The following is a 13,147-nucleotide window of genomic DNA, read 5'->3' as shown; positions in this document are numbered from 1 at the left end:
GGGAAACCAAGGTGAACAGGAGCCACAGGAGAGCGCCAGGATGTGGCAGGGACCTGCTGACACGGTGACCTGGAGCTGCTGCAGCTCTCCTGGCCTCCTCCTCGCCTCTCTGCCTCAGCAGCTGTGTCCTTCCTCCAAAAGGCAGACTGGAGAGTTCATCTTAATCTCATCACTCTGGGAGCACAACTAGCCCAAATCTCAGCAGGCAATTTCAGGGCTTTCAAGCCCAGGCTTTCCAAGGTGCCTGTTTCCATTAATTCTGCCTTTGCTCCTCTTTCCTGTGACTGCCCAAATTTACTGACTTTTCACTTCCTACCAGCAGCATTTCAAAGCAGATGGGAAACACCTGCATGTAGAAAAATCCCAATCCTCTGAGGTATCCCAGGGAGCCCCAGGGGTACCCACAAATGTGCACATGCAGGTACCCCATCCCTGGCAAGGGGATTCAGCCAGTGCCTCTGCCTGCACCAGCTCCACCTTTCCCACTCTCCAAAGGTCTGTGCAAATTCAGCCCCTGGTGCTTAGCTGGGTGTCTCCCACTGCCTTCCCAGCTGTTTTCCCAAGCTTTGGGCCAGCTGACAGGACAAACAGCACTGGCTCCAGCCTTGTTTGCCACTGAGCAACAGACACAAATGCTTGAAATACTTTCCTAATCTCATTTTCTCATGCAAACAACTGCTGGGATGTCAGGGGTGTTATCCAAGGCAGAGCAGAGATGGGACATGCAGTTTGGTGAGGGAAGGACCCAGCCAGGGAGCATTCCCAGCCCCTCAAGCCTCCCCACATGGCCCTGTGCTCAGACCCACACCAGCCTGGACCCCACACCTGGGTGCAGGTGCCCTGCTGACTTGGCCAGTGAGGATAATTCCCTCCCTAATGGCAAGGAGGGCCATTGAAATTCCTTACAGCTGGAAACATCCATGACCTGGGGTCACCAGCCCTCCCGGGAAGGGAGCTGAGGTTTCCCAAGCAGTTTTTCCTGGAAGGATTGCTGGCTTTACTTGAGTGTGTGCTGGGATTGCAGTTGCATCTGGTGAGATTTTGATACTACCTTCCCCTTCTCTCCTGGGTCTATCTCCCCAGAGCTGGCAGAGGCCAAGATGTTTCCATTCTGCCTTCCCCAGGAGATGCTGGGGACCCGGGGGACACCGTTGAAGGCTGGCTGGTGGCAGCACAGCCTCCAAACACCTCCCCCTCTGTACAAAATAGCGCAGACCTGCTTTTTTAGTTTACACCCAAATCTGCTGTCATCCCTTGTGTGTTTACAGAAGAGAGGCATTCAATTAACACAGAAAAACGACTTGCACAGCCTGTGAGGGGTGCAGGAGCAGGGGCTGCCATGGTTCCTGGGGGGCTGGATCCCCAGGAAGCTCCGGGAGCCCTTGGGAAGCAGCTGCCAGTGGAGCAGGGACCACAGGACCCAGAGCCGCAGTGACCTGCTGGGAGCTGGAGCACACTCTGCTAGCACCCTGCCAGGGATGCACACCAAACATGAGCTAATCCGGACAAAAATAGGAGTGAAATCATAATTCAGATGCATAATTCATGTGCATAATTTTTCTTGCTGTATATTCTCCTGGGATGTATTCTAGAAACTGCTTTCTTTCCCCTCCCCTCCCTGCTCCCGTCCTTCCAAAAAGTGCCGTAGATGCAAATCATTGGAGGCAGCAAGAGGTAGTAGCTTTGCTGGGTTACTAAATAAATGCTAAATTTGTCTGAGTTTCTAGCCTACATCTTGGCAAGTGATGCAGATTGAAGCTGGTGTAGAGACACACAGCCTTGTGATAATCACAGGATTTTAATTGCTTTCATTGTGAGCCCCGGCTACTGATTGTATCTGCATGGAAAACTGTAACAGTTTGCACTTGCAAATACTAAAAATGTTAAACAATAATGGCAATTAAGAGATAATTATAGTTATTTTGAAGCAAGGATTGTAGTTAAGACTCCAAGAAGACATCCCAAACGAGCAGGAAGCATTGCCCTGTTTACTGCACAGGCTTCAAGCTGCTTTTCTATGATGTGAGATCCACCAGATTTAATTGCTTAATGATTTTCTATAAAATATTTAAGTACCATGGTATCTTTAGCCAGCCCAGGCTCTGCCTGAACTGCATGTGTCAGTCCTGCCCAGGACAGAGGCAGTGTCCAAGGCTTGGTCTGGCACCCCCCGCCCCCCCCCTTGCTGATTCACTCAAAGCTTTTCTTCTGCAAATGACAGCCCAGAAGAGCTCCAGGGGCTCCCCAGCAGCACCCCTGGGTGGGCACCCCTCTGGAAGGGACCACATGGGTGCCACATCCCTCGGTGCCCCTGCAAACGGCAGTTTCAGAGGGAGCTCTTGCAAGGTGGGTCAGGGTTTCCTCCAGCCAGGCTGACCCATGGAGAAGCAGATGCTTCTGGCCAGGTCACTTTGAACCCTCTGAGAAAGCAGGGTTTAGGAAGAGGTTGTGTCCTTGTCGGAGCGTTGTGGGCTTTCCTCAACAACAACAAAGGCATTTCTTCTCTTGCAGAGCCATGTTCTGGGCCGGGTGCCAGCCGGCTGTGTGCAGGCTGCGGCGGGGCCGGCCTGGCTCCAAGTCAGCCCCCGGCCCTCCCTGCTGGAGCGGGAATCACACCCCAAAGCTGTCACCAAACCCCGCGGGGAGAGGGAGCCCTGCAGAAGGGATTTCCGTCCCTCTGACTCAGCTTAGGCTGGGGTCACAGGCCCGGCTCGGTACAGCCTGGGGAAGCCTCTCTCAGTGCCCTGCTCACCCTGGCCGCGGTGAGATGTGGGAAAACCTCTTGCCGAGGGCCTGAGTGCAGCGTGGCAGGCAGTGGGAGCACACATCCAGCTCTGCAGATTCCAGCCCTCGGAGGGTGTGTGGGACCGGGCTGCAGGAACAAAGGGCGTCTTTCACTGGCTCACCCCGCACAGGGCCGCCAAGGCGAATTCCTGGGATGCTTTTATGGGCTGCTACCAATGCACAGGCAGAGCTGGGCTCCCAGCAATCTCCTCCCCCTGAAAGCACTCCATTCACACCCAGGCTGGAAGGAGGTGAAAGAAAAGGCCACGCACATGGTTAAATGCAAGGGGCCCAAATGCAGGGGGGTCAGAGCACTGCCCAAGAGCTCCCTGCCCCAGGCTGGGAGCGAGGGCTCGGAGCCCAGGGGTCTGGACAGGCGGGGGAGCCGCAGCCAGGCTGCTCCGCAACGGCCATAAATCATGGCAGAGGCGTGAGCAAGGAGGGAACAAAGGACATGGAGAGATGCCATGGCATCTGGCAGGGAAGGACCGCGGTGGCTGCACCAGAGGATGGCGTCTGAGGAAAGCCTCTGAGCCAGCCCAAGAGGGTCTCAGCCCCAGGGATGAGAGCTGGCCCTGCTCTGCCTCTCCCCAGCCCTGTCAGCATGGGGCATGTGGGGACAGGGGACAAGGGGGATCATGACATCCCACCTCACCCATGGCCCCACAGTGCTCCTGGGATGCCTCTCCACACTGCCCTGGCCCACTGCTGATTTTTCCATCAGGCCACAAGGAGCTCTGGCACATTGGTTCTGAGTCCCCAGCACCAGGATGGAACCACGTGGCATGCAAAGGCTTCTCCAGCAGTCAGGAACATGCTGCACCAGGGCTGGATAAAGCTGGTCCCCAAGCTTAATCCATGGCCAAACCCCACTGAGCAGCAGAGCAGAGGCTGAGGCTGCCCAGGCTGCCCCAGGGACTGGAGGGGGTCTTCTTACCCCCTGTTCTGGGTGCTGAGCCCACCCATGCTCAAAGCACCTGCCACCACTACCAGAAGGGCTGGCAAAGGCACTGACCTGATGATAAGCAGTTATTTGTCTCGTTGGTAATGAGTTATTACTCAGCCTCAGCTAGACACTGCCTTAAGGAAGGAAACATCTGATCATCTTTTAATAAACACAGTTGGCTCCTGCGAGGCTCCTGCAGCTCCTGCATCTACAAAGTGCTCCAAGACACATGGCTTCTGCACAGACAGAGCTGCTGTGACTCACTGTCTGGGAAAGGGTGTCAGGATCCTTGCTCAATAAATAGTACAAAGGAGGGAAACCTTGGGTGGGCAGGGATGCCACAGCCCTGCTTCCTTCACTGTGTGCCACTGTCCTCCTCAGGATTTACCCAGCAGAGGCTGAAAGTGAGATAAAAATGATTTCCATGCTCTCTCTCGTCATCATTAATCACCTGCAAAAGCACTGGGAGAAGGAACAGGTCTGTTGGGTACTGGGTTTTCCAGCCACAGGCTCTGCTTGCACGTGCCTGGAGCACAACACTGCAGCAGCAATGCTGCAGGCTGCTTGGGAGACAAGGACAGCCCTGACCTGCAGCCTGGCTGTTCCCACAGGAGCAATGTGCAACTCCCAGGCCTAGAATGCCACGTGTCCCTTTCCAGAGTGGTCACAGAGAAGGGGAAGAACATTGCACCAGGCAGGCAGGGAGATGGACTGACACCTTCCCCCATGGCTTTACACAGTGCTCATTCTGCAGAAGGGTGAATCCCAGGCAGTGTCTAGTAGTGATACCCACAGAGCACAGCTCCCCAGCCCCAGCCTCTCTGCTCTCCAGTGCCACACAGCTCTGCTTTGTAAGGCACTTCCACATCTGGAAGGAATACTCAGCATGAGGAATTGAATGACTTGGCTGGTAAGAAAGAAAACAATGTGACACTCTCACCAGCCACAAACCACCCGGTTCCCCGCAGCGAATGCACATCTGCAGGCACATCTGCACCCAGAGCCTGCCCACAGCAGCAGCCTCAGAGTCCCTCCCCTGCACCCAGAGCTTTCTGAGCACTTGTGAGGCAGCACAACATAAACTGAGTTTACATTTCAATAGCATTCTTGCCCAAACACATCTGGAAGCAGTTTCTTCCTCCAGATGATCCCCCTGCAGATACATACCTTCCAGTCCATGTCCCAGATCCAGATGTTTCCAAATAGCTTGAAACTGAGCAGCCATCCCAGGAACGCCATTGGTTTGTCCAGCATGGAAATAGTTAATGCTCCGAGGCATCATCCAGGACACCTGTGCCGGGTGGAAACTGGAGACAAAGTGGAGCCCAGCAATGGAAAAAGTCAAAGCCAAGAGCCTTGTCAGCTGCTGGGGAGTGGGAGGGGAGGGAAGTGGGGCACAGCTCCATGATCAAACCTCCCCCTGCTCTCAGATGTGTAGAGAGAAGCACTGCTCAAATTCAGGCAGTTTGTGTTTTCCAGGGCCCCAGTGATGCAAGGAAGATGGTTTAGGGGAAAGACTGCTCTGTTTCACTGCCTAGCTCCTGAAGATGTGAGCAACAGCTCCTCTTCCTCAGCCTGAAGCAGGACTCCTGCTGCAGAGACACATCCAAGGAAGCACCAAGCCCACTTTGTACTGGTGTGCGTCAGCTCCAGGGCACACCATCCCTCCAGCCCTGGCAGGGCCTCCCCATCCCACCAGAGGTGGATTTCCAGCAGTACCATAGCCCCTGGACACATGGCTGGAATGGGGGTTTCCCAGATATAACTCAGGCTGCAAAAGCATTTCACCTGAGGTTTGGATCAGCAGCCTCCTGTACTGCAGCTGGGGTTCAGGATCCAACTTCTCTGCCTCTTGCTTTGTCTGAGGGCCCTGTGTACAGAGGGGATCTTGACTGGCCCAGCCCCACATGACTGCACATTTCCTTGGAGCCAGTATTAACTCAGCCTGAGCCAGGCCTGGAATGCAGAGCCCCAGCACAGCCCAGCTGGTGCTCAAGCCCAGCAATTCCCCTTCCAGCTAAAAGGCTGGGACTACAGAGAAAAGAGCATCACTGCCAGCTCCCCTAAAGTGGAAACCACCCCTGCTCTGGGGCACTGGCAGGTGCAGGCTGGAGCAGATGGGCCGTGTGTAACAGCCGTGCTGCTCAGCCCGTGCGGATGGAGCGCCGGGGCTGAGTCACGCTGCTCACGCTGGTGTTACTGTGCCTCAGCAGAGCTGTTACACTGCTGTGCTTGGGAAGAGCCCACAGCTTTTCCAAAATATCACCCGGGCCACAACCCCACATTGAGGTTGCATCAGGAGCAAGATAACAAGCTGAGGGGGTTGTTTAAGGGCAAGCCCACAGCCCCCGCACCGTGAGAGGCATTAAACACATCAGATTCAGCTCTCAGCTTTCTCTCCAGCACGGGGAGGAGGCCTGAAGGGAAAGCCTGCTTTCCTGAGAAGCAGGGAGACACCTTCCTGTGCAGGGAGCTGCTGTACCAGCCCCTGGCTGCCTCAAGCTGTTAAGAAGTCAGCTCCCAGCCATTCAGATCCAGGTTACCTGGCACAGAGCATCTCATCGGGGTGCAGCAGGACACAATTCCCTCAATCCCTCCCCTCTGGCTCAGCCTTTGAGCTGAGCTGGAGGTCAGCACCAGCACACAGGCACCACCTAAGCTCCTCTGGTCATTTCTCCCTCCCGGACCTGCCTTCTTTAGGTCATCAGCACCTTCCTGGGCACAGAAATCACTGCTCAGCCTCTCTGGACAAGGACAGGCTTTGCTCAGGAAAGCTGGTAAGGAAGAAGAAACCAGAGGCTGTTTAAATGTGTCAATTCACCTTTAATGTTTGAAAAAAAAAATAAATGGTATTTGAGCAATTGCAGTTATGAAGGGAACAGATCTTGCTCCACGAGAGACCGTGAACAGATTCACATTAGACTCATGCTTGGAAAAAAACAAACCCAAAACATTCTCCTTTCAGACCCAGAGTGGAGTTCTGAAGAGACAAGACCACACGAGTGCCCCAGACAGTCCAAGGCACATTATCCCAGTGCAGACATTTCCATCGACATGAACTTATGACAGCTACATTCTTTCTAGTTACAACATTGTTCTACCCATAATACAAAATTAGGCATACTTTGGATTTTGCACAGAGACAAGAAGGACTTTTACTTCAGGAAGTCATCAACCTGGGTCACCAAATCATTTCACAAAGAGCTCCCTTCACTCTGCCCTTTGCCCCCAGCAATGATTTATTCCCAACAGCAAATTAATTGCAGAGACACAACCTGGGCTCACCAGCCCAGTGGTATTGCCAATGCATTAGTCAGCAAACCAATAATTAGAGCTTATAACAAGCACCAGGGATTTATTTGCCATCACACAGCATTTCTGCACACCCAGGTCAGAACTTCCTGCAGTGTAATCCCGAGTCAGTACGTACTAAGACAACATCACTGCTGCACCTATTGGAGACCAAGACATTTGTCTGCCTTTGAAGCAGATGTCACATGAGTTTCCTTCACACAAACAACACATGTAAATTTAAACTTCTTGGTACTGTGCTTTAAGAACAAAAGCAGATATCAGAACATAGAGGACAATCCTCCGGAAATAGCTTATTAGCTACAGAAAATAAAATAAAAGAAAAAAAGAAAAAAAGAGACAGTGGCCACTTACAAGTCTTCCACACGACTAGCTTGCTTTAAGGAGAGCATCAAGTTAAGGCAGTGTTGAGACAACTGGCTACAAACATGCCGAATAGAGCTGTTGTCAGTAGTCACCAATTTGATATCCTACTCCATTGCGGGGCCGGGCCACGTGGCTTTAGACTCAGTATCGGGGTCTAAAGACTTCAGCCACAGGATTGCTGCTTTCTGCAACAAGCAGGAACTCAGGGGCTGGATTTGAAGCCTTCTAGACCACGTTGAATTGCTTACTCAAGTCTAGGTCAATGTTTCAGCAGAGCCAAAAATACAGCGAAGGGCACTGAGCAAGAACACCGAGGGGTGCCAGCTGCAAGCCTGTATCACAGTCAAAGGTGGAGATCACCTTGGGTGTGGAAGCCACGTCACCCAGAGCCACCCCACCAGCTTTCAGAGAAGGTCTGAGACCTGCCCCGAGGGTACTGGGAGAGCCAGCTCTCTACAGTCTGCAGGGTGGGACAGAGGCTCACACTGGCTTTGCTCCTCTTTGCAAGATTAACAGTCTAACAGGACTCAGTAAGGAAGTCTGGGGCTTTTGGCCTGCCCAAAAAAGTTTTCCCAGCCTCAAAGAAGGAGTTACCAGTGAGGGAGCTGTTGTGGAATAGTTTTATTTCTTCCCACGTAAAGGCCATTGTTTAAGCATTTACAGGTTTCCTAGTGCAATACAACCAAAAAAAGCAGTAACAAAAAAATGCCGCCTTCTTCCCAGGCAACTAAACAGAAGTAGATTTTTACTGCAACATATACACATTAAATATAGTATACAGTCCATGCAGCGGCATAGCCATGTTAGAGGGAGTCGTGGCTTCAGCCATCAGTGCATTACAGTCCAAATTTCAATCGCTCCTACTTCCTATCCAGACTTGAAGAGAAGAATTGCAACCTGACCCAAGTAAAAATAGATGAAGTGCTTTGTCTCGTGTGTTACATAGCTGCCAAAGTTTCTGCCAACAATGCAGTGCCAAGTTGGGTTGTATTTCTTGTCAAATTCCTGAAGAAAGAGAAGAGAGGCATTAAGGCCAAGAAAGCCCACATCAGAATAGTCCTAAGCACAAATTCTGAGCTGGTTCTGTTCACACACTATCACCTCTCCTCCCACCTGCAGCATCTTGAGATACCCCACTGCAAGACACTATTAAATCAAGCAACCAAACCTCTGCACTGGATTGTCTGAAGGATTCAACACAAGCAAAACATCTTCTAAGCCTTGGAGCACCATCACCCTGGGCAGGAAGAGCAGATGCAAGAGCTCTCCTTGGTACAGCCCTGCGTGTAGGCTAATCAGGGGAATAACTGTCTCCCATTCCAAACCCACTCACAAAAAATAAAAAGAGGTTTTGTCATGTCTGCTCCAGCAAGGCATCTGAGCTTAAAGGTCACCTAAAAAAAGGAAGGAAGGAAGAAAAGCCTGGCTTCTGCTATTTGGGACTCTTGTACACAAAGAGGAGAAAATCCGTGCTGAAAATGAGCAGGCAGAGTCACAGGCCACAGAGCAAAGACCCAAGAGGTCAGAGGTAAGCAAGCTGAATGCTGGTTCAACAGTCTTCTACTTAGCAGCCAGGATAGGGTTAAAGACCATTTTCCTCCCTCTAATTAACACACAACTCCCAAGAATACCCTTCCCTCCCCTGAGACAGAGCCAGAAGAACAGACTCAACATCCAAGATTAAAGCCAGTTCTAGTTCTCAGACAGCAGAAGAGTTTGAGCTGTTTGCAGGTAACCTTTGAAGTAAGGAAAAGGCTTTCTTGCCAGGGCACGAGGGTGCATCAAATTGCTTCCCTCCTCCCAACACACTCTCATGAAATAAAGGCCAAGTTCTTTTTGGATGCCTTCTGTTGCACTCCCTCACTTTACAGGCTGCATTGCCCCGAGCACTTAGAGCTAAGTCATGCCTCAAAGTGATCTGAGAAGTCAGGAGACACCTTTGAATCCTTTGCCTTCAAGCTTAGATTACAGGCAAGGCCCAAACACCAGCCCAGGTGCCAGGACTTCACTGCCTCTGAAGTAAGATTTCCCTCCTCCAAGAGCACTTTTCCTGACCATTCTGAGAAGCTGCTACAGGGGGAACCAACAGCTCCCCAGGTGCCATCATCAAGCATGAGACTCAATTAACAGACTGCTGCAAATGGGGAGAGAACCTCTTCACCAGCCAGGGCAGCTGCTTGCACTGTTTCTAACACAGCAGCTTCCACAGCTCCAGCAGCCAGCACGAGGCCCATCCCAGAGCCACACATGCACTGCTGCCCACCAAGTGAAACATCGGGGTGATCCCACCTGCACTGGGGCTGCAGGTCTGTGGAGCAAGTCCTAAGCAGAGGCAGCTGCCAGCCCTTTCCAGGCTGGCAAATCCTGAGGGACAGCACTTGCAGTTTGCTCAGAGCTTGCCAGAGCTCTGCCACAGCCCTCCCCTGACCTTGGAGAAGTCACTCCATCCTCTTGAAAACAGCAGTAAAGCAGCCAAGAAGCCAAGTATCTTCTCCCTCCCAGCACGCAAGCATGAAGCCTCAGCCACTCAGCTCCTGACAGACTCAGGAGCTTTGGGAAGTCGCAGCCAGCACAGCACCCTCATCCCGGAGTTACCTTCTTGATATATGCTGCAATGTCCTTTTCTATGTTGTACTTCTCCATGGCCTGTGTAGCACAGTCTACAGCATCCTGCTGCATGTCCTCGGACATGTCCGCATTCTTGATCACAGCCTTTCTGTCAGACATGGTGAACCTAAGGCAGAACATAGATTCCTTTAATCCCTTCCCAAACAGGAGACTTTGCTTCCTGTGCATCAGGGGCTGTCCCTTCTGTGCAGGCTGCGTCACAAGGCGATACCACACACCCTGCTATGGCCACAGTGAGTTTATCGGGGCTGCCTATGCAGCCCCAGGCCAAGGTGCCCCTTACAGCTGGAGCACTGGCTGGAGGTTAGAGCAGAGGTAGTCCAGCATCACCACATGCAGGAAAAGCTTATGTGTGGGAGGAGACGGGATCTGCAGAGAGCCACAGCCCTCCTGCACATCAATAGGCTACAGCCAAGTTTGCCATCCAGGTGTACCAGTGTTTTGGAACATCCCCTGCTCAGAGCCTTGCAAGCAACAGATCCCAGGCTGTCTGTCTGCACGGGCACAGAGCTCAGGAAGCACATTCAGAGCAGCAGTGCTTTTATTCTACCCCATCCCAGGTGTCACAGCTCCGGCTGCTAGTTTAGCCCTGGAAGGAGCATTGTTCCACATTCAGCCATCATCACACCTTCACTTCCCTGCTGCTGTGCCATGAAACCCAGCCTTCAGCTGCTCCCACGGGACAGAGCCAGTCTGATGAGCCAGAAGCAGGTTAACAGCACACTGCAGCCTGGAAACAGGGCAGGGGAAGCAGGTCCCACCACAGGGACAGAGCTTGGCAAAGCTCTCCTTTCCCGCCCCCTCCTCAACTGGGAACCACAACACAGATGCCAAAGCCAGCATGCTACTGCAGTCCCAGACTTGTTCAGGAGTGAGGTGCGCAACCCCTTTGCTCTCAAAATTAAACTGCCTTGTACCAGCCACTGCAGCCTCAGATGTGACATGCCCTTTCCAGGGAGGTGCCCAGCACAGTTCCTGTTATCCTAGAAAACTGGGATCTCATGATCCCAACACTGCAGTCTTTCTTCAAGCCCTGGAGAAGGCCCACCATGAAGGCCTGCTCTGGGCACCACAGCCCTCATTCCCATTCCTCACTGAAGGCCTGGAGAGGCACATGTTACCTGAGGATCCAGCTGCTCACCTTGCAGCAGCTCTTACCCCAGCACATTAAAACTTTGTGGGAATAAGCTTCTTAATGGCAAGGAGTGCCTCCAATTAAGCCTGCAGAGCACCATTAAGTTTCCTAAATCCTTTTACAGCACTCTTAAGTCTTGAGTGATACTACCAAGTGTGTTTTGAAACAGTGAAACTACACATTTTTAGCTCTGCTGTGGAGTGAAAAAAATCTGCTGCAATGATCACTTCCTGGAAGAGCCCCAGAAAACTGAAGGAGTAGCTTTGTTACAGCAATTAAGGGAGCTTGCTACCCAGAGAGAAAGAGAATCTGGTTACATAATTGCAGCCCTCTGATTACAATACTCCAATTCTTCCCTCTGCCTGCACTTGAAGACTCCTATTGCCACCTTAATTTATACAGTTTAGATATAGTGTTTAATAGAGCACTGCTATTAACACACACTAACAGCAGCGGGAGGAATGACAGGAACTGAGCTCCACTGCCAACAGAGAGCACATGCTCCTATCACAGCCCTGGAAAAGCCACTTCCCGGCTGTTTGCTCCTCTCCATGCCATGGTTTCAGCCAGTGGGGCTTTGCCTGCAGCACAAAAGCCAAGGGACGAAAAGACACAGCTCAGAACAGCCCACACTGCCTGTAGATCTGGATTCACCACCCAGGAATCTGACGATCCCCTGGAAAAGTCTTCTGGGTGTCCAGTCCACAGGAAGAAGGAAGCAACAGAAATCCACTTGTGGGTCATTCTTCCAGGAAAGCTTCTTTAGGTAAAGAGAGCAAGCAAGCCCTGACACACACCAGGCCTTCACACACCTGCACTGCTCACAAAGTTCAGAGGGCACCTGCCATTGCATAACCAGGCACAGTGACCTGCAAAAGGCACCTTCCCTCCTCATTGTCTAGGCGAGGAGCATCCCAGTGCAGGCCTGTGCTGCCGCGGGTGACAGCGCCAGAGGAAAAAAAAATCATCCTTCAGCAGGGCTGCACACGCTGGCCACGAGGCCTCCCCTGCACTGCTCCAGGGCACAGCATCCCCCACGGCCCACCACGGCAGGGGACGGCGGGGCGCGACCGGTGTCACACCCAGCACCCAGCTGAACACCAGAGTAGGGCCCCAGCCTCTGCTCACTCCCTGGGGGTTACAGCAGCACCACAGACATAGCACAACCCTAAACCACAAGATCACAGGTGGCTCTCGGGGTCTTGCCACCGCATCTGGCCCTCTTTGAGGAAAACCACAAAGCCCCAGCACTCATCTCAGGGCAAGATGGGCCTAGCAAGGGGTAACATTACAGTTCCAGCAGCCACCCCCTTCCCCCAAGGGCAGGATGTGGTCTGTGAGGAGGAAGACCACAGCCCCAGCTGCCGCTCCAGGGCAGAATGAGGCCTTGGGAGAGAAATTAGGCTCAAGGCAGCATCCAACCCTTTCCTTACCAGAGTAGGATAAGGTCTTAATTGTATGTTCAAGCCCAGTACTCCAGTAGGACAAGCTGGGGCTTTGGGAAGAGCAGGAGACATAAGCCCCCTGGCAACCATTCCTTCCCTCTCCAGGCAGGATAGAACCCTAGAAATGAGATGGGGCTTAAGCCCAGCATCCACCACCTCCCCCATGAGGACAGCATGGATCGCGAGCATGGGAGTACCCATCACTTCCCCACCAGGGCAGTACAGATCCCTCGGCTCGGAACGGGGCCCGAGCCCAGCACCCATCGCTCCACCATCCGGACAGCATGAATTTCGCGACTGAGGACGCGGCCCAACCCCTCCACGAACCGCATTCACCACCTTGGCCGAAAAGGGCCCTGGGAGGGAGTGCGGCACAGCCCCTTCCCCCGCAGGGCTCCCGGGAGCCGGAGCCCTGTGTGACCTTCACGGGGGGAGCTCCGGGGGCACCCGAGGCCGCGGTGACCTTGGCTGGAGCGGGACCGGCTCCGCAGCGGCGCGTCCCCCCAGGGAGGGGCGGGCACCGATCGCTCC

General features: G+C 53.0%; 1 protein-coding gene across 1 annotated transcript; it reads right to left on the bottom strand.

The window, feature by feature from the left end:
• Nucleotides 1-6,532: 6,532 nt before the first annotated feature.
• On the bottom strand, nucleotides 6,533-10,156 carry DYNLL2 (dynein light chain LC8-type 2). Its single transcript, XM_005424382.1, has 2 exons — nucleotides 10,004-10,156; nucleotides 6,533-8,413 (listed from the first exon to the last, which is right to left on the bottom strand). Exons 1-2 carry the CDS (start codon nucleotides 10,154-10,156, stop codon nucleotides 8,276-8,278), a joined length of 291 nt encoding a protein of 96 aa, XP_005424439.1. The 3' UTR covers nucleotides 6,533-8,275.
• Between the last annotated feature and the right edge of the window lie 2,991 nt (nucleotides 10,157-13,147).

Source organism: Geospiza fortis, unplaced genomic scaffold (genome assembly GCF_000277835.1).
Source record: "Geospiza fortis unplaced genomic scaffold, GeoFor_1.0 scaffold538, whole genome shotgun sequence".
Taxonomy (NCBI): domain Eukaryota; kingdom Metazoa; phylum Chordata; class Aves; order Passeriformes; family Thraupidae; genus Geospiza; species Geospiza fortis.
Note: the sequence above shows the minus strand (reverse complement) of the source record. Positions and strands in the feature narration are given on the sequence as shown.